Source organism: Prionailurus viverrinus, chromosome A1 (assembly GCF_022837055.1).
Source record: "Prionailurus viverrinus isolate Anna chromosome A1, UM_Priviv_1.0, whole genome shotgun sequence".
Taxonomy (NCBI): domain Eukaryota; kingdom Metazoa; phylum Chordata; class Mammalia; order Carnivora; family Felidae; genus Prionailurus; species Prionailurus viverrinus.
Window position 1 is genome coordinate 118969180 of NC_062561.1, and position 21765 is coordinate 118990944.

Consider the following 21765-nt stretch of genomic DNA (forward strand, 5'->3'; position numbering starts at 1 on the left):
CCACATTGCACCAGGTTAACTAACACCTGAGCAAAAGGGAAGGAACACTTTTCTTTATCCCATGCGGGGAATTTAGGAGTTGTAGTCTGTAACAGGAAGGTCCCTGGCTCTCACACATCCCAAGGATGAAGGGGCAAGGACTTTTCAAAAAATGAGACAAGTCATTTCATCCACAGAGTATGTATTGTTCCATACTTCCGAAATGGGAATAGGAACTTCTGCACTAGCAGAAGAAATGGAAGCAGTTCTTAATTAAAAAAAATTTGGGGGGCGCCTGGGTAGCTCAGTCCGTTGAGCGTCCGACTTCGGCTCGGGTCGTGATCTCGCGGTTTGTGAGGTCGAGCCCCGCGTCGGCTTTGTGCTGACAGCTCAGAGCCTGAAGCCTCTTAGGATTCTGTGTCTTTCTCTGTCTCTCTGCCACTCCCCCACTCATGCTCTGTCTTTCAAAAATAAATAAACATTAAAAATTTTTTTTTTTAATTTGTTATTTTATTTTATTTATTTATTTTTAAATTTCTTTGTTACCGCCACCAGTTCACACAGCCCCCAGGGCCCGCACAAGAACAGAGGCCCTGCCCCTGCCTGGGGCTCTTGCCTTCTCTATCCCCAGCCCGCCTCTTATCTGCCCCCACTCGCCAGCAATTTTTTGAAACATACTCTAGAAATACGTGTCTTAGAGAAATTCACATTTATAAAGCATTGTAAAAAATGTCCTAAAAGAAGGTCGTAAATGTTAGCTTGGTGGATTTGTGACCATCATGTCTTCTTTACTAGGAATGCATTAGGGAGTGCTGGTTTGGGAATGGCCTGTTTATCAAAAATAGATGTCAGGGGAGCCTGGGTGGCTCAGTTGGTTAGGCATCTGACTTTGGCTCTGGTCATGATCTCGTGGTTCATGAATTCGAGCCCCGTGTCCGAATCTGTGCTGACAGCTCAGAGCCTGGAGAGTGCTTCAGATTCTGTGCCTCCCTCTCTCTCTGCTCCTCCCCCACTCATATTCTCTCCCTCTTTCTCTCAGGAAATGAATAAACATAAAAAAAATGTTTTTTAATACTTAAATGTCATTTCCATCTTCGTGGATCATGCTCCTCCCTGCCCTGTGTTTATAGTTTGGACCCCTTCACGGATCTTTACTGGGAGCCTATGTAAAGATGAACCCAGAGCTTTTGGGTGGATATGCTAGCCCTCAACTAGGCAGTCTACCTTTTTTTCTGCAGAGCTATATCTCTGGTTTTCTCTTCTCCCCAGTGCCTTCCATTAGCTCTTAGCAGTAGTTTATTTACATTAGATCCACATGATTCTTACTTTCCAAGAAGAGAAAGACGGAAGAGGTATTAGGAGCCTGCCACTGCCAAGATCAGGAGCTTTGGGGCACTGCACCATGGTTCCAAGCCCCAAGCCGTCCTGGCATCTTCCTGTCCTGCCCTAGGAAGTTTTATTTTTAATTTAGTTTTCAATTAATTAATTTTAAAATGACATCCAAGTTAGCATATAGTACAATAATGATTTTAGGAGTAGAATCCAGTGATTTATCCCCTCTGTATAACACCCAGTGCTAATCCCAGCAAATGTCTTCCTAGGAATTTTTAAAGATAAGATTATAGCTGGTGTGTTCGGGGGACAAATGAGTGCAGAGGGAGGTCCTTTCTGCTTTGGTAGCATGTCTGTGGCCTTTAAGCCTGCTTTCCACCTCTGCTCTCCAAAGAGAGGCCAAAAGAGATTACGTGCCTGGTTTATTCTGGGTTGGAGACTTCCCGTCCTTTGCTGTGTTTACCCAAAGTGAGGTCAGCCTCATTCAGAACTCGGTGAGGTTGTTTTATGTCAATGGCATTTATAATTAAAATGTAGCCACAAGCTGGGCTCCCTAAAGCATTAGAGAGAGATGGAGAAGAAAAAGAAATTGAGCTTGTGGAAAAAAAAATTCCAGTGGTCTGGAATATATATATATATATATATATATATATATATATATATATATATATGAAAAAGACTTTTCTTAGAATGTGTAAAGGTGTCTGCTTCTGCTTTGGGACTGAAAAAAAGGTGCCTGGAAAATTTTGATCTAGTCCATGGACTGTGTGATATTTAAAAAAAAAAAAAAAAAAAAAAAGGGTTATCTAGAAAAATCTCTTCTGTATAACCAGATAAGGAGTGAGTGGGAGGAGAGGGACAGGGATCCCTCTGGCATCACATCCCACCAAGATGGGAATACCCCACAGAGGGGAGTTTTTCTGCCCGAAGACCTGCCCTGCTCTCTGGCTTTGGCACCAGGGCCCAGCTCTGCCCACCTTGGTGATTTGAAAGCTGTCTTGACTTTCAGCCCCAGCTGGTGGGGAACAAAGTGCCTTTACCATCAGGTGCCGAGTCATAGTAAACTAGAAACCGGAAGTCTGTACTGGAGGCAGGAGGGATTGCACCCTAGAGGAGTCTGCCCTTTCTAAAGGGCTGCAAAGTAGGATTCCTTTGACCGGTGAACTCCCTTAGTGCCTTTAGGATGTGGTTTGATTTATAAATATTTGATTGGCACACACTTTGCTCAGGAACATTTCCATTTGTGTGGTGAGCACTGCCAGTAATCCTGCTCCTCACACAGCCCTCCTGTGTGCTTGGGGAGGCCAGGGGGCGTTGGCCACAGAAGGCAGCAGATTGGGGATGCTCGTGAGCTTATTGTTCTTCTCCAGTTACTGGTGTAGATATTCATCCCATCGGGGAACAAGTCATGTCCCTCTTCGCCTGAGAGGAGACTCCAGCAGAAAGAGCAGAATCAAACATGGAGCCCCTCCTTGCTTTGCCCAAGACAGCTCACTCTGCCAGAGAAGTTAGACAGGGCAGGCCTTGCTGGGCCAGGCGCTGGGCACATTTTTCCTACATGCCAGCCCTTGAGAGTTCCAAACCTAGATAGTCCCAGTGACACAGAGATGAAGAAAGGTAAGGTCAAGTAAGGAGGAAGGTCAAGTAAGCCTAGGGGTCAAGCAAGCCAGGAGGAGGGTCAAATAAGCCTAGGGGTGATGAGGGTGATAAATAACATTTTTTGAGCACCTACTGTGTGCCTGGCAGTGTGTATAACATTTTTGAGCTTCCTACTTTCCTGTGACATGGGAACTGTTGTCATCCTTGTTTTTAAAATGAAGAAATTGGGGCGCCTGGGTGGCTCAGTCGGTTAAGCGTCCGACTTCAGCTCAGGTCACGATCTCGTGGTCCGTGAGTTCGAGCCCCGTGTTGGGCTCTGGGCTGATGGCTCAGAGCCTGGAGCCTGCTTCCGATTCTGTGTCTCCCTCTCTCTCTGCCCCTCCCCCATTCATGCTCTGTCTCTCTCTGTCTCAAAAATAAATAAACATTAAAAAAAATTTTTTTTTAAATGAAGAAACTGAGGCATGTGGGGAAGTAACTTCCCCACGGTGACAAGGAACTAGTAGCCAGGGACCTACATCTGCATCTATCTGACCCACACGACAGGCTTTGTGAATCCAGTATGTTTATTTGATCAGTTTGTGGGGCAAAACCACCATCACAGTATTGATGTCAACGGTGGTAGTGGTATGTGGAAAGAGACTTAGTCTTGGAAGAAGAAGCTATGGATCTGTGACAACCCTTCCCAGTTACTAGCTGGTCACAGGTCCTGTTAACTCAGTGTTTACAGAGTGATGACAATTCATAACCTGTGGGTTAAGTGGAAATGAACGAATCTAACATAATGCGGGGCCCCTAGGTGGCTCAGTTGGTTAAGGGTCCAATTTGACTGAGGTCATGATCTCACGGTCTGTGAGTCTGAGCCCCGTGTCGGCTTCTGTGCTGACAGCTCAGAGCCTGAGGCCTGCTTGGGATTCTGTGTCTCCCTCTCTGCTCCTCCCCCATTCGTGCTCTGTTTCTCTCTGTCAAAAATAAATAAATGTAAAAAAAAAATTTTAAAAAAGAATCTAACACAATGCCTGGCGTATATCAGGAGCTCAATAGGTATTTACTGAATATATTGTTGAATTTGAATTTATCTGCCACCAATACAATGCATTCACTCCTCAAATTAATATTTATTGGGCACTATACCAAATGCCATTCAACATACTGGATGCAAAATTGCAGTGTTGAGCTGTAAGAGACAAAGTCCCATCTTCAGGGAGCTCAGTTGGGGAGAAAACCATTCAATAATCACACAAACAAATGTGGAATTATAACTACAAGGAGATATGCATGGTACAAGGCACTCCTCAAATGTCCTGTGTCTGAAATGGAACCGGTCATCCTTCTCTGTGCCTGTTCCCTCTAGGATCCTCCCTCTCATGGTGACACCACTCTACTCATCTTCCAAAGAAAATCGCAGGGAGTCCCCATGGATCTTCCTGCAATTTAATGTCCCTTCCCTTGTCTGATGGTCTGCAGCTTTTATTCTGTGCCTGGCTTTCCTAGAATGGCAGTGTAACAGATGTTCACAGCCTATAGTGATGATTGCCTACAACCACGATTTGAGGAGTTGTAATGGGATAAACCAAAAGCATCTTCTCTATGGGCCAGAGATTCCCACCAGTGGGGACAGTTTACTCAGAGCTACATTACACTGGCCTGTGCACAAGCATCCTTTGTAGGTTTATACCACTCCAAGAAAGGGTTTGTGTCAGGTACTTGGAAATTTACTCTCCTGGAGGTAGGAAGAAGATAAGTTTTGAAAATATCCCAATTTTTCCCAGGGCAGATCCACTGAATGGGGACAAAGAGAAGCTATGAAAAGGGTTATTTTTTACCTTGTAGAGCTGGAAGGCATATGGTTCTATTTTGTATGATTTATGTAGATTTGTTTCAATATTTGATTGGCTTTTAGAAATATTCTTTCCAATGGAAGTCTTAGAGTATAGCTCTATACCTGTGACCACAGTGTCTAGTCATGTTCAAACTAATGGGAGGGAGTATCTGTGCTAATCATTTAGCCAGGGTCATCCCACTCTGTCCAACCCTGCCTGTCCAGATCAGATTGATTCAGAATAACCCTTGGCATGAAGATGGACAGTGTCAGTACCGCCACTGGGCAGTAGAGGGCGACAGAACCACACCCAGTGGGTATATCCACACCAGGGAGTCCTCTTGCCTGCAGGACTTTTCAGCCTTGTCAGGCACACAAGTGATTTTATTCCCATTCCATGGGTGAGGAAGCTGAGTCTCAATATTTTCCCCAAGATTACACAGTTGGGAATCCTGGAGACATCTAAATTTCTAGACAGGAGAGGATGGTCGGAAGGGTCCTTGGGTTGAGGGACTTGACATTTATTTTGCAGAGCATTTTATGCAAACTGGCGAGAATGGTCATTGTTTAGTACTGCTCCTGACAGCGTGGGAATATGAATCCGCGCTTTCTGACTCTAAATCTAGGCCCCCCTAAGTCTCTTCAGAGAGTTATGTGGATTATCCCATTCTCCAGGCATTGACAGGTACAGGGATGGATTTCTGCTTACTCAGCCCACGTACTCTGATTTCTGTCTTCCTTAGTCCTTGTTCTTAGTTCTAGAGTAAATAAATAGGCCAACACAACTCTGCATTTTGCCAGAGAGACCTTGAATCAAAACCGGAATCTAGACCATTGGCCTTCCTGGGAGACAATGTTATAGAAGTGATGAAAGGAAGGTCCTCAAATGTTATACTGTATTTCCACATGCTGTGGGTTGAGTATCTGGAAGTCCCAGTGACGGTGATGACAACAGCAGCAATAGTGACCGCCGTGTGCTGAGCTGTTACCCTGAGCCACGCACTGTGCCAGCCACTTTCCTTAGATTATCTCATTTCATCCTCCCAAGGAACCTGGGAGGCAAGTAATATTATTCTTATTTTACAAGTGAGAAAAGGGAGGCCAGAAAGCTTACGTAACTAGCCCAAGTTCACTTGGCAAAGAGTCGACTCAGCATTGCCTGGAAGTCGCCCTCCTCACACATGCCTCCCATTTTCTTGTGCTACATTCCAAGGGTTCCTGACATCGTAGGTCAGGCGGCCAAACTCAGAGCACATTCAGAAGTTGTCCCCATGTTACATGCCCAGAATGCAATCCATAATGCTAATGATGGATGACAACAGTGAAGTCGCATGCCATTTGTACTAAAATTCCAGTACTTGGAATAAGTCCTAATTGTTGCATCTTGTTTTCTCAGATTTCAAGATTTCCCAGAAAAGCCAGCCTAACCCTGAGGAATACATCATCATGGTTGTCTTTCCCTTGGGATTCTGAGCACCAGAGAGCATCCCCATTGGTTCAGAAAACGGGTAAGATTTATCAGAAACATTTAAAACCCCAGAGGAATTATGAGGCGCCTGGATGGCTCAGTAGGTTAAGTGTCCGACTCTTGATTTCTGCTCAGGTCATGATCTCATGGTGTGTGGGTTCGAGCCCCACGTTGGGCTCCACGCAGACGGTGCAGAGCCTGCTTGGGGTTCTCTCTCTCTGCCCCTCCCCAACTTGAGCGTGCTTTCTCTCCCTCTCTCTCAAAATAAATAAATAAACTTAAAAAAAAAAAAAACAACAAAAACAACCCCAGAGGAATTAAAGCTTCTTTCCCTGTGCTGTGTGGGGGAGATCACATGAATTCTATAGCTTGCCTCACACAGTGGACTACAGTCTAAGTCCATTTGTTTGCAGTAAATGTTACTTATATATACGTTTGACATACTAAGTAGAGTCTTTTTTGACTCGCTCTGGTGCCTCGTTTTCATCAAATATAAGGCATTCGCTAGGCCTATTTGACGACAAACCACCAAAACAAAACCCCTCAAAAGTCTAATCCTGCGGGTGCAGGCCTCAACATCACTTTTCTTGCTCTTTATCTCAAGGGTCTGCCTGGTGGTTGGGAAGGAAGAGACAGTGCCTTCTGGTCCATACGTGCTGGCTTCCAACCCCATGACCTTTGCATCTGAGAGTAGCATGAGCACCACTGAGGTGGTCATCTGTGCTTACGGCCTGCAGCCTTTGGCACATATTGCATGAATCATGAAGACTCTCTGGTATATAAACCATCACATCAAAGCCAGTATTTTGCATTCTGTTTTAAAGCTAGTTCTGCAGAACCTTACTTTCTACCTGGGCTGTGATTATGTACCTCCTGGTTTCCTCTACGCCTTTCTTCCCTTGATTCACAGGGTGTTTTACCCGTTAGATCGCTGACCCTCTACGCAGGAACTAGGTCTGGCTTTTGGCGTCTCTACAACAGCTAATGCTTCAGGGGTGCTCAGGGAATCCCTGCTAACATCACAGCAGGACACAGGCACCTAACACCAAACATGCACACCACTCACCGCAAGAAGTACTAAAGCAGAAGGGAAAGATTTTTATCCTTAGATAGTCAGGAAGACTCTTTTCTCTAAAGTCATACCTCCATTTATCAGCACCATCCGAGAGCTAAGCTGGCAGGAAAGCCCAGAAGAGATGCTCGGCATTTGGCTTCAGCTGTTCCCGCTCTCCAGTTTCTCTAAGGTCTGGAGAATGACTTTACCTCTCCCGGTTACCACAACCACATCTGCATGATCTGCAGAGCGAAAGCTGCATAATTTATGATGTGTAAGACTGTGATTATGAACTAGGATCTCACAAATCAAGCTCAGTGGAAACATAACCTGGAGAGTCCGTTCCCATGAAACTGAGCCCGCGTCTGTGTGTGGGGTTGACTGCCCCCGCCCCAGGTGGCCCTTCCTGTCGTAGAGCAGGCAGGGTCCTAACCGGCCTTGGGGGCCAGGCCTTTCTTCACTAAATTACAGAAACCCCGAAGAGCTGAACACTGGCAGCCACGTCTGATCTCAAAGCAGTTGTGTGAGGTCAACAGACCATCCTTTTACAGTCTTGAAATAGGACCCCTTTAGGTAGGCTGTAGTTCTCACGGCTCCTTATTTTCCACACCTAGGCCCTGTGCACATTTATGTCACCCTGCCGGAACAGAACCTTGGAGAAAAGGGTACCCGTACCCAGATATCCTCCCTTCTCGCGTCCTTGACTAAGAAAGACACCAGGAAGGTCTGGGGCTACAAGAGAAATGGGTGCTTACTGTGCTGGTCGCTCCTGTCCCTCGTCCCATCCACTGTGCCATCTGGAAGGATCCTCAGGAAGTGGCCCCCGTTGCTACAGTAGAGGAGTTTGGGTTTCTTGTAATTCCCTGGAGGCAGATTGAACTTCTCCGTCAGGGCCGTGAAGGTTGTGATTTCCCCTTCAGCCATGGCTCAGCGGCTGCTGCTTAGGGTGTGCTTTCAAGGCTGTAAGAAATTAGACAACCCTATAGAGTGTCCCACCAGCCAAGGTGCTGCGTCCCCTTCCGAGACGGGAAGGAGAGCCTCGGGGCACGGGGCCCCTGCTCGGTTAGTAAACCACAAACTGCCCAGGCGATGCCCACAGCAAACGGGTCTGTGCGGTGGGCAGTGGTTAAGGAAGAAAGGTCTCTGGCATGGGAGGGATCTTCAGGACATTTCTTACTTCCCAATTGGCCACGGCTTTGGACAAAGCCGTGCATTTTTTAGAACTTCAAATTTAATCATTTGGCCAAGGGGAAAAAAAAATAATGTTTTGGTCCCTCCTGATCCACACACATCCTCAAATTAAACACTGAAGTTGTACTAAAATAACACCTGGGTTCTGGCTGAAACCCACGAAAGCCGAGAGGCCAGCACTGAGGTTTTGCTCTTCTCCTCCCACTGTGTGGGCTGGGGACTGCCTGCCCCGTGTACGCAGATAGCTCAGATAGCCCGACTGTTTGGGACCTGTAGGAAAAGGTACGGAAGGGCCCTCGGACCGCCCACCATAGAGACGGCCAAGGGTTCACCTGTAATGGCAAATTCTGGATTTGCTGGCGGGAACAGAACCAGAACCAGGGAACAAACACTTGGGGGTGTTATGCGGGATTTTGAAGGGCAGACACTGTCCCAAAGGAAACTTTATGAGACAGATCTTTTGGAGGTTCTGCCAGTGATTGCCTGCTTCCTCGGCTTTCCATACATTCTCATGTCACATAGAGAAGGTAGGTCTGGCCCTTGTACAAAAGCCAGCTTCATTTTAAGTATTTGCTAATGAGACATACTTAGTGTGACACAGAAACCATCATATTGCACATTATAATCCTCTAAGATTGTATACACCCACTATAGAGAGACTTATAGTATCAATGTTAAAACACCCAGTGACATGAATCTAAGTTTTAAAAGGCCACACTAATAGGGGTGCCTGGGTGGCTCAGTCAGTTAAGCCTCTGACTTCTGCTCAGGTCATGATCTCATGGTTAGTGGGTTCAAGCCCCACGTTAGGCTCTGTGCTGACAGTTCAGAGCCTGGAGCCTGGTCTGGATTCTGTGTCTCCCTCTCTCTCTCTGCCCCTTCCCTGCTCACGCTCTGTCTCTCCTGCTCTCAAAAATAAACTAAGAAGTTTTTTTTTAAGCCAAACTAATAAACAGAATTTTAAAACATCTACTTGTCCCACCATTTAGGAGAACAAAGCGCTGGTGATTCCAAGGACACACAAGGAAGAGGCGAAAAAGAGCCGGGGTACTAGTGCGGGAACTTCCTTACAAGTGTGAGTAGGTCCTGATTGCACACACTGATTATTGAGTGGCCTCATAATGGTAGTGATCATCATCATTAACATTAACTTGCAATCCGGGCTATAAGGTAACTCCTATAACCTTCATTATTACTCTTTGGGACTGACACTCATTATCCCCATTTTTTTGTAAAATGACACCAAAGCTTATAGACATTCGATGGCCCGTCCAAGGTCAACAGCTACTGGGTGGTGGGAACTGAGCCTCAAAAGGGGTGTGTTGAAACAAAGCCATCACTTGCCCTTCACACCAGGAAAAGGTGAAGTGACTTCACTGATATTGCAGTGTCATTGCCAGAAGTGGGATTTTTACCCACGGTCTGGCACATACATCTGCCCCCATGAGTTCATTATTCATTACGTTATTCGTTTGTCGTCCAGATATTGGCCATCACCACCAACACCCTCCACTTTTGTCCCTGTCAACCTTACAGTGGGACTCCAGGCATCTCCTCATTTCCCAGGAGACCCTACATCACCAGGGAACACTGTGAACTTCGCGGAAGGCCTGCCAGCCTCCCGCATCCCCTGAAGTAACCATCCATCCATCCATCCATCCATCCATCCATCCATCCCCAGAGCAACCTCATAGAGTTGCTCGTGTGGAAGGCAATTCCATCATAAACTGAGACAACAATTTGAGTAATTTGTCCTGGTGACTTTGGAATTGGGGTTCATGCTGGAAGCATCTCATTGTTTCTTTTGCTCCAGGCATTTTAACATCTGTGGTACATGTCTTCCAGTCTGTACTCACGTGAGCTCGTTACTGTCCCCACTTCCAGCCATGGTTTGCCGTCCCTCTGAGTACCCCCAAAGGGAATTTTGCATACACTATATAAACTATGTTTAAAGTCAAGCCATCTCAAATATCCTCTTCACACGTGGCGAAACTCTGTCCAGCTCATTTCAGATAATACAGTAACAGATTGAAAATGTTACTTACATCCACAGACTTTATCTCCCGTGGCACCTTGCTTTTGCTTCCCAAACCCACATTCTCTCTTCCAAACCCTTCTTATTCATCCACAAGCCTCTACATCTCTGGGCCTCTCTCTCTCTCTCTCTCTCTCTCTCTCTCTCTCTCCCTCTCCCTCTCTCCCTCTCCCTCTCTCTCGTCTCTCTGTCTTTTTCTGCTCAGCCCTTCTTCACCCAGCTTCTCAAGCTCCCTCTCATTCCACTCGCTTCTGGATCCCCTTTTGATATAAAGCTCTTTAGCTCTTTCCAGCTTTGACATCCTCACCCGTCACCTCTCCATTGACATGCAACCGTGATCAGTTCCCCGTTCCTTCAAGTACAGCCAAGAGATAAAAAAGATTTTTTGTTCCTTTTCTCCCCCCAAGCACTTGCTAAGTTGTCTACTTAATTTGGTACAGGAGAAAATAATTATATATTCGTAGATATATATTTGCCGTTTAACTGTACAAATAGCCATTCATGTTGTCAGTCTTCGGGGGATGGACTTTGGTTTCTTGTTGTCCCTGGGTTTCCTCAAGTGGAGGTCTCCATGGGCCCCTGACTGTGCATCAGGTGCAAGTGAAGGATGGCTTCCCTTCTAGATCCAGCACCGGCGGGGAGTCTCCGTTAAGTTGTCGTCTAAGTGTTGGGTATAGATTTGGCTGTATCCATTTGCATTCGTGCTTCCAGCCCTTTGGGATGAATGGGAACAGATACAGCAGAAGGCTCCTGTGGGTAGAGGCAGCAGCCATGGCCAGGGATTGTCCCATGCTCACGTGCTCATGTGTGTATAAGCCATGCAGCGTAGACTTCACCACTGTGGAGCTCTCCCCAGATTAGCAACCTCGGCCAGAGACCAGCAGGCCCTCAGGTGTCCCTTCCTTTCCATTACAGTGCCATCTGCTGTTATAAAGCCACGATTCTGCTCTTTGCCTGCTCCCCGCCGACCTCCACCACCAGTAAGAGGGACAGTAGTGGGGGTGGCTGTACTAACTTCAGATTGCTCCCATGACTCTGCAGTTCACATCCATATCTGGAAACCTGAAGGGGGGACATGTTAACTCCTGAAAATAAGCTTTGAGTCAACCTGAAGCTGATAGTCTATGGCAGTGGGATCTTTGAATCAGCTGAAACATACAAAAAGTAAAATCCCTTTTTGTTGCTGAAGGAAACCCCAGAGGCACAAAAAGGCCTTATTTACTTATTTATTTGTTTGTTTGTTTATTTATTTATTTATTTATTTATTGGCTCTGTTTACAATTTACCTACATTTGAGGCAGTCGTTTGTCCTAATTTCCTTGCCTCTTCAGGATTTGTTAGAAGATAGGGATAAAAGAAATCTATGACATGATAAAACCATTAAGCAACAGCCTTCGTGGGCCCTTGGGGGTTTTCACAAATTGCTCTAATAAATGAGTCCATTAACTACATGAAATCAGGCATTAAGCCTAATGGAAATTTATAAATTCTGCTTCTTGTTATTATTCTCTTTTTGTTGGCTGTCAGGGGTATATCTGTGTATATTTGTTGGGACATGGAAAAAATCAAGCCCAGTGGACTTCTTGTCATCGCTGTGTGCTAAGCCCAGCCCTTTGAGATTCGGGGCACTGGTGAGATTTAGGGGAAAAGCCGGAAGATTCTCTTGACTTATCAGTGACACCAAAGTAAGGGCAACACGAAGCGTATTAGAACATCCGTGGTAAGGCTGGCATATTTTGTCATCTGTAACCACTCAAAGGGAACCTAAACTGACACATGTCTGAAGGGTTAATAATCTTTCACAGTATTCATAACAGCACTTAGAAAAATGTGATGTGACCTATAAGAGATGTGAATCACTGGTTATGTTGAACTAGTTGAAGCCTGGTGTGGTCTAGGTCAGCTGCCACTGAATGCTTCGTTTAAAATAATTTTTCAATTGGAATGAAAATAGAAGTTTTCATTCTCTCTCATATTTGAGAGAAATTGTTTAAGCTCTTTCCTCCATCATTTAAGGCACAAACATAGCAGAGGGGATGAAGGAGGTAAAGGTAAGCTATGGTTATGTAAGAGAGAATCCAGGCCATTTCAGACTCAGTTCTCAGCTCATCAAGAGTTGTTGAAGGGACACTTATCAAGTCCCCGATTTAGGAGACATGTGTGTTCAGTTCGGCCCTGGAAACTAAGCTAACAGATAAAATTTAGGGTTCTAAGGATCCAGGAAAGGCAGTTGTGGGGAAGAGCAGATAGGGAGACACAGAATCTGAAACAGGCTCCAGGCTCTGAGCTGTCAGCACAGAGCGTGACGTGGGGCTCGAACCCACAGACGGTGAGATCATGACATGAAGTCGGCCACTTAACTGACTGAGCCACCCAGGCGCCCAGGGTTTTTTTTTAAATTTTAACCCCTGTCACTGCTTAAATAATGCAGAATACCCATGAAAGGGAATATTTTACAAATATTCTACCAAATGTGTAATGCTACCAAAGGTAGATGTATAGACATCTGTCAAGATGATGATTGGATAAGTGTCCTCTGACCAAGCATATGTAAAATAGGTCTCACTTTTGGTTCCAAATAGGCTCTAAGTTCTTGCTCCCTGTCTCCATCAGTGGCATCACCCAGAAGCATTAACTCTTAAGAGATGTTAATTAACCTTACATTTTATTGAGTCACATATGCATGTTAAATGTTAAGAGTAACCACTAAAAAGGGGCACCTGGTTGGCTCTGTCAGTTTAGCATCTGACTCTTGATCTTAGCTTAGGTCATGATCTCACGGTTCATGAGTTTGAGCCCCACCCACGTTGGGCTCCGTGCTGACAGCATGGAGTCTGCTTGGTATTCTCTCTCTCTCTCCCTCTCTCTCCAGACCTCCCCCACTCATGCTCTCTCCCTCTCTCTCTCTCACTCTCTTTCTCTCCCTATCAAAATAAATAAATAAACTTTTAAAAAATTACAGGCACCTGGGTAGCTCAGTTGGTTAGGCATCTGACTCCGGCTCAGGTCATGATCTTGTGGTCTGTGAGTTCAAACACTGTGTGGGGCTCTGTGCTGACAGCTCAGAGCCTGGAGACTGCTTTGGATTCTATGTTGCTCACTATCTCTCTGCCCCTCCCCTGTTTCTCTCTTTGTTCTCTCTCTCTCTCTCAAAAATAAATAATAGCCATTAAAATTTTTTTAATAAAAAAAAAGATTGACCACTAAAAGAAAACAAATAGAATGCAGTGATTCCAACCAGCAACTGGTAAGAATAGGGGAAATGAGGTGAAAAAAATCTGTACTTACCCAAAATAATCTAGAAAAAGAATAGAAAATCAAAAATAGTACTCAAAATTAGGTGGCAGAAATAAATCCAAATATATTTATATTCACAATAAATGTAAGTGGACTAAATTTACTAGCTACTGGATTTTTTTATGTTTATTTACTTATTTTGAGAAAGAGAGAGAGAGAGAGAGCAAGCACCAGCTGGGGAGGAACAGAGAGAGAGAGAGGGAGAGAGAGAATCCTAAGTAGGCTCCATGCTGTCAGTGCAGAGCCTGATGTGGGGCTTGGTCTCACAAACCATGAGATCATGACCTGAGCCAAAATCAAGAGTCAGACGCTTAACCAACTGAGCTACCCAGGCACCTTGCTACTAGATTTAAAAAATTTCACCTATACTCTGATTATAAAAGACATGTTTAAAATGTAAGGGCAGAAAGGTTAAAATCAAAAGGATGAAAAATAGATACCAGACCAATCTTAACAAAAATTAAAAGTTGGTATGGCTATATTAATATCATAGAAACTAGGTCTAAGGCAAAAAGAGTGATCAAGGATCAAAGGGATCACTGCATAATGATAAGTAGAATAATTAAACAGAAAGATATAAAAACTTTAAACTTGTGTATAGTTAATGACATAGCCTCATAGCCTCAAACTATATGAAACAAAAATTAACAAAAATATAAAGAACTTGGCAAATCCACCACGATGGTGGGAGATTTTAATACCTTTCTGTCATAAATGATAAAGCAAACAGACAAAAAATATTAATAAAGTTGCAGATCGAAATGCACAATTAACAAGTTTAATTGAGTGAACATATCAGGGAACCCTGCATCCAACAGTTAGTGAACACTATTCTTCCCAAGGATGCATAGAACATTTTTGGAAACCGACGGTGTACCAGGTCATAAAGCAAGACTCAACACAAATAGAAGAATCCATTTTGTTCAGACTATTCTGTGGGGAGAGTCGAAATCACTCCTATGCATCCCATTAGTGACAGAACCCTTTCAACTGTACCTTTTTAATGTCTCTTAAACTCATCCTCTATTCTCCATCCTCACTATGGCTGCTCACCACAGATGGAACACCTTGTCTCACCTGGGCTGCTAAGGCAGGCAAACGGCGTCTGTCTTCTTCACCTCTGCAACCTTCCAATCCACTTTTGATTCCACTACTAATATCCTTTCCAAGGCATGAGTCTAATCATCATTCTCCTGCTGAAGATCTTTGTGTCACTGGGTTCTCTGCTGCCATCAGGATAAAACCCAGACTCTACCGTGACCTGTGAGGCATTCATCATCAGGTCCCTGCCTAACTCTGTTGCCTTATCTCTTATTGGCCTGTTCTTCTTGTAGCTCCCCCGGGCCCCCCCCCCACCCCGCCCAACACACACACACTCTCACATTCACTGACCAGCGTTCTCTCTCCCTTACTCCCTCCACCTTCTACCATGGCCTTACTAGGTCATACTCACCCTTCAAAAATTCATCTCAGATATTTCTCTTTCAGAATGTTGATTTGGATACATCCCCCAGCCCTAACCTCCCTTTTCTTCTGTCACACCACACATACCAGTTTATGTTCGAGTTGATTTCCTAATGCTCCCACAGCAACATTTCTTTTACCCTATGGAAGCACTGGGTATAATTCCCGCGTATCTTTCACTGGTTTCCCATTGCTCTCAGAATAAAGACTAAGGCCTTATCTGTATCTCTTTGTAATGTATATAATGTTGAGTCACTATGTTGTACACTTGAAACTAACATAATATTGTGTGTCAATTACATTTCAATTACAAACAAAATAAAATAAACAAAAGTTAACATTTACTTAAAAAAAAAAATTCTACCTGCAGGGCTCTGAGGACTAGCCCTGGCTTCCTCCCCTGCCTCCTTTTCCACCATGTTCTCTACCCAAACTGGCCTTCCATTTGCTTGAAACCATTGTGTCCCTTTTTGCCCTATGATCTTTGCCTACATTGCTCCCTCTCTCTAGAGCACTCTTTCTTTCTTTCCCTCTACCCTCCTTGCCTGGTTAACTCCTACGTTTTGTTCAAGCCTTAGTTCAGTTGCCAATTCCGCAAGGAAGACTTTCCTGACTTTCCTTAACTGGGTCAGGTTCCTCCAGTTCTCAAAGGACCGTTTAACATTTCCTCAGAGCTCTTACTTCATTTTTTAATTACACATTCATTCTTGTGATTATTTAATTAATGTCTCCCTTTATGACTGGACTGTCAGCTCCACAATAGTACAAACCAATCTGTCTGGCTTACCATGGTCTCTCAGTGCCTGGCAGAATGCCTTGCATCTAATGGGCCCTTGATAAATATTTGTTGAATGAGTGAATGAATATAATGTAAGTAAGGTTACCTGACTGTCTCCTTCATTAGTCTCTGCAGCTCTGGAACAAAAGCTGTGCCTGTTTTTTCTAGGCCTTGCACTTAGCAAATGCCTCCACATAATCATTGTTCTCTGCATGTTTGTTGATTGAATCCCAGGCCAGTTCCTTCTTGGGAGCCTCTAGTGGAAACATGCTATCATGGGACCTAATTAGTAGGTGAGGTCTTTCAGGTATTAACAGAGAGGCTAAACCAAGAACCTAAATGGATTTTAAGTGGGTTCAAACTAGGCTGCTTGGTTAAAGCAGACCCAGGGGAGCCAGGGTGGGTGAGTTGGTTAAGCGTCCGAGTCCTGACTTTGGCTCAGGTCATGATCTCACAGTTGTGAAATCTGTGCTCGAAGTGCTGCTGGGGCTGCTTTGGATTCCCCCTCTCCTCTCTGTCTGCCCCTCCCCCACGCCCTCTCTCTCTCAAAATAAATGACCTTTTTTTTTTTAATTAAAAGGAAAAAACCAGACCCAGTCTTTTTTCCATCTTGTAGAAGTTACTTCCTTACATCTTTGAAGGCAATATCATAGACTTGAAGGATCTCAAGAAAAGATCAGACCATTTAGTCTCAAGTCTGAACTCTCTATCTAACCACAAAAAAGCTTGTAGGGCCTTAAAAGAATTCTAGGTTTTATTGTTTCTGCCTGGGAGTGCCAGGTTGGCAGGAACTCACTTCACACTCTCTGGTGAAGGAAAACTTGCCTGAAGAAAGAGACAGAGTGTTCTTCTGTCTTTCCCCGTCCTCCACCCGCAGTGATCTATACCAGGTCTGGGGAGGGAATCTAGCCATTGCTGACTGGCGGGACTAGCATCTCGGTGTGCTTCTCCCAGGCCAGTTCTGTTCCATGAGCTGAAATCTCATCTTCCAGAGCTGGCAGCAAACTCTGGACATGGCCATGGGGTAGGCTTGGTAGTGTCGTACAGGAGATGGTTCCTATAGATTTGTGAAAGCCAATTTTTGAATATTCAAAATATTCCTTCCTTCCTTCCTTCCTTCCTTCCTTCCTTCCTTCCTTCCTTCCTTCTTTTTCTCTGATAGCTGGTTTACCAGCATGCTGCTAGACTCAGGTTTCAGTCCTGGGTGGACACTCACTAGCAAACTCATTCAGTTTCACAGGGCCTCAGTTTTCTCATCTGCAGAATAGGACCCCATAACAGTAGCTACCACACAGTTGCTGTAAGTGTTAAGTGATCAGGCACATAAAGCGCTAAGCCCAGCACTTGAAAACTTGTAAGCATTCATATTATTATTTGAAAATTATTCAATTTATTAAATTATTCAAATTATTATTTGAAAAAAATAAAACATATTATTTTCTAAGTACCATTACCCCTGATGTGCAAGTGATGCCCTCTTATTTACTCAGCAGCTGAATATGATGTACTAGTGACCATCCTCAGTGTGTTTCACAGGTTTGTGTATTACCATCCAGGATGACAGAGAACCTGTGGATTCAGTAGTCTCTCTCTCCTCTTCTTTAATTTAGACTCTTTCTAATCCTAAAGAATCCCCAAGTTACTCAGAATAAACTGTCCCCTGGCTTCCAGAATCAAATATTCTTTGAGGGAGATCAAGATGTTATACTCTAGATGCCAACCACTTGTACTCAGCACCTGCCACAGGCAGACTGTTGGGGAAATTTAAGAAAGAAAATAAAGAGAAAGAAAAGGAAATGAAAAGAAGGACCTCAAATCCCTAATCTACATTCTGAAATGCAACATGCTCTGAAAACTAGACATTCTTTCGTAACTCAGATTGTGGCAAAACCTGACCCAGACGGTCCTGAGACTGCTTAAAGTCTTTATTTATCACCTATGTGTTCATATGTGTGTGATCTGGTGCAGAATCACCAATGTGTGTGATTATAGGGGACTGCTCCAGACCCCACAGAAGTTCTTCCTTAATATACGATAAATGCAACCAATTGTCTTTCTAAAATCCCCCAAATCCTGGGTTCAGCAATTTGTCTAGCTTTTCAGATAAGGGATTCCGGGCCTGCAGTAGAAATCACAGTGTCTGTCATATGGAGGTTAGAGTCTGGCCATACCAGATCAATCAAGCCGAGCTTCCAATAAGAGGGGCATAGATGCTTGGACCACAGATAGCTGGCCGGAAGTGCAGCCTGTAAAGCCAGTCCAGCTGTATCACCCAACAGCTCAATCCCAGTCTTAGCCCCCACACTCCTTTATGAGGAGCAAAAGATATAAGCAGATACACACACTTTCCCAATGATCTCCAATACCCATTATTTGTTCCCTGGGTTCTGGATCTTTAATTCTCTGTGTGGCTTCTCTGCCCCCAAAACGCTGACTCCCATAGAGCATCATTCTGTTGGAGGTCAGGAATTATTTTAATGCTTAGACAAAACACGCTGTGAGAGGAACCACAGAGCACTCCCTGGCATCGCGACATGCTCTGAGGCCCCAGTTGTGCTCGAACTTTAATGGTACACCCTGGCCCAGAGCATCCTGCAGGCTCTCGGCCATCCTGAAGACCAGCACACGTCTTAAATGGAAGTATCCTTCCTACAGACTGACGCTTTAAAGGCCTGGGCTTCCAGCCAAATGCAGAGCAATTCTGCAGCGGCTCCATCAGCCCTGGTCCCTTCCTCTAGCCTTCCCTTACTGATGTGCCTCCAAAAATCTTTTGAAAATGTTGTGCAAGTTACAATCTCCAGAACCAGCCCACGAGGACATTCCTTTCTCAAAGACAGCAGACCTTCCAACTCACAGGACGATGGTTTGTTTGCTAGGTCTTTTTTCTTCCCTCCTGAGCTACAAAATTTGGCTTCTCCAAGCTTAGTCTTTTGAAGTAAGTGTTTGTTATCTCTTTGGAAATGCTGGGGGCTTTCCCTACCATATGTTTCCCAACAGTCTGTTCTGAACATACCCATAAATAATCAAATAAGCCCATAAATAATAAAATAGTGACTTTTTCTTGAACATTTACTATGTACCAGATCCTGTCCTAAGTGCTTTACATACATTATTAAAAAATTTTTTTTTAATGTTTATTTATTTTTGAGAGAGAGAGAGAGAGAGACAGCATGAGTGGGAGAGGGGCAGGGAGAGGGGGAGGCACAGAATCTGAAATAGGCTCCAGACTCTGAGCTGTCAGCACAGAGCCCAATGTGGGGCTTTGAACTCATGAACCGTGAGATCATGACCTGAGCCAAAGTCGGATGCTTAACCACCTGAGCCACCCAGGTGCCCCACATACATTATTTTAATTAATCCTCAGAGTTCTTTGAGATAGGCATTTTCTTTCTTTCTTTCTTTCTTTCTTTCTTTCTTTCTTTCTTTCTCTCTCTCTCTCTCTCTCTCTCTCTCTCTCTCTCTCTCTCTTTCTTTCTTTTGTAGGCTGGGAGATCAATGAATAGAGTGTTATCTTCCATGTAATCGTCTTCCGTAGCCTGATCATGTCCCAAGATTTAATTAAATGAACAGGGAGGCTTGCCCTGAACTGAACTCAAGGCATTGCTTTTTTTATCCCCAGTTTGCAACTAAGGACACCAAGGCTTGGAGAGTTTAAACAGTTCGTTTAAGGTCATACAGATAAATCAATGTTAGAGCTGCAATCGGAAGGTAGGGTTTTCTGACTGCAGCGTCCATGATTGTAACTGCCACAGAAATATGGGAAACAGAAAAAATGCCTTTGGTTGAGTGATCCTTAGCTTCTCTATTCTGTTTATTCTCCAGTCCCGTAGCCCGCATAAGTCAGGTAGCCCCATTGACAGATACTTGTGTCTTGAGTGGAGTCTTTGCAAGTTCCTCCCTTGACACAGAACTGTCCCCTTTCGAAGCACTATAATGGCCTCACCAGCACTTTCTGATTGGCCCAGTGGCAGTCAAGTCACTCTTAGCTTTTATCACAGTAGAATCACTTGCCATTGCTTTTAAAGGACTGGGGTGAGCCCAGAGCCCACTCTGGGAACCCAGTGGATAGTCCTACTTCAGACTGGGCTGGAAAGGCCATGGAAAAGGGAAGTTCTCATAGACCTGGGGTTTGGTTTCTGCTGTGTCATTAACTATTTGCATGACTGAGCAAGTCATATAATCTTTCTGATCCTCAGCTGCCTCTTCTGTAAACTGAAGCTATTAAGAATACTGATCTCGGGGCGCCTGGGTGGCTCAGTCGGTTAAGTGTCTGACTTCAGCTCAGGTCATGATCTCACAGTCCGTGAGTTCGAGCCCCGCATTGGGCTCTGTGCTGACAGCTCAGAGCCTGGAGTCTGCTTCTGATTCTGTGTCCCCCTCTCTCTCTGCCCTCCCCCGGTCACACTCTGTCTCTCTCAAAAATGAATAAATGTTAAAAAAAAAATTAAAAAAAAAACCAATACTGATCTCATGGTGCCACGACAAAGGAATAGAGAAAGGCAGGTCTGGGAAGGGTCTCACATACAGTGAATGCCTAGGAAATAGAAGGTGTTGTTATGGTTGTTAATTAGAGCCTGTGTTAAAAAAATTTTTTTAATGTTTATTTTTGAGAGAGAGAGAGAGAGAGAGAGAGAGAGAGAGAGAGAATATCTGAAGCAGGTTCCAGACTCTGAGCTGTCAGCACAGAGCCTGACGCAGGGCTTGAACTCACGACCTGTGAGATCATGACCTGAGCCGAAGTTGGACACTCAACCAACTGAGCCACCCAGGCACCCCAGTAGGAGCCTATGTTTTAATGCATGGATTATTTGCATTTTTATGGCACTTGGAGTTTCACAAAGCATTTCATGTGGGTAAGCAGGCATCTCTAGGTGCCTGTGGTGTAGATAATATAAGAGGTATTTTATAATCATTTTGTATTTTTTATTCCTCCTATTACATGAGATAGTGAACACTTTGTCTTTTTCTCTAGCCAAGTGAAGTGTGACACAGAGAGGCTAAACAGCATATCAAAGCTAATCTGTGGCTTAGCCAAGAGCAAAACCCTGAGTCCCAAGACATCACTTTATTATGTCACGCCTCTGTTGGGCAGCCTCATTTCAAGGGCCCCATGTTCATTGAAAACACTGAAAAGTAAAAAAAGACAAAACTCACATTTCTGCCAGACAGATGATATCCAGGCGTTTCTGGAAGAATGATTAGCAATCCCGGCGTGAGGTTTTGTGTTGAAGGTGCTTGGATACGAAGGAGGAATGTAAAACCCCACGGAGCTCGTTTCACATGTCACAGTCTATTCTGGATCTTGAAAGTGGGCCTCGGAGGCCCCAGCTGTGCCCCAAGAGAGCTGCATTCCTGCGGAGCCTTCCAGCACCATGCAGGAGGCAGGGGGTGGGGAGCAGGGCCCAGGATTTGCAAAGGGACCCAGTGGGTGTCTCAGCCAAAGAACAGGAAGCAAATAATAAGCTACCCCAGCGCCAGCCTTCCAGGGCTTAGTTTTTGCAGAGCCTACATTAGGACAGTATAAACCTTGTTTTCTTTTGCATTATTTCTTTTTAAGGACTTTGGCTATTTTTAGAGGTTCCTTCCACTTGCCAACTCTCTTTGAACCCACACAAAAAGTCCAAAAGGGACCATTCTCCCATCTCCCCAGTTTGCCCTGTTTCAGCATGCCCAATGCTCTCATGGTCCTGTGACCGTGTCATTGGCATTCTCCACACAGGCCTGCACACACCCCAGCTGTTGGCAG

General features: G+C 44.6%; 1 protein-coding gene and 1 non-coding gene across 6 annotated transcripts in view; both read right to left on the bottom strand.

Annotated features, from left to right (window-relative positions):
* FGF1 (fibroblast growth factor 1) overlaps positions 1-21765 on the bottom strand; it is a 104551-nt gene that overhangs the window by 14568 nt on the left and 68218 nt on the right. For 4 of the 5 annotated variants that reach the window (XM_047878426.1, XM_047878417.1, XM_047878437.1 and 1 more), the window contains one exon: positions 8010-8214. In XM_047878426.1, the coding sequence (XP_047734382.1) occupies positions 8010-8178 (169 nt within the window). In that variant the 5' untranslated portion in view covers positions 8179-8214. Of the gene's footprint in view, positions 1-8009; positions 8215-21173; positions 21256-21765 lie in introns of those variants that run through there. The other variant, XM_047878433.1, reaches the window with a different exon arrangement.
* LOC125147495 (small nucleolar RNA SNORA36 family) lies at positions 19495-19619 on the bottom strand. The gene has a single exon (XR_007145216.1). It is a non-coding gene; the product is annotated as a small nucleolar RNA SNORA36 family (small nucleolar RNA).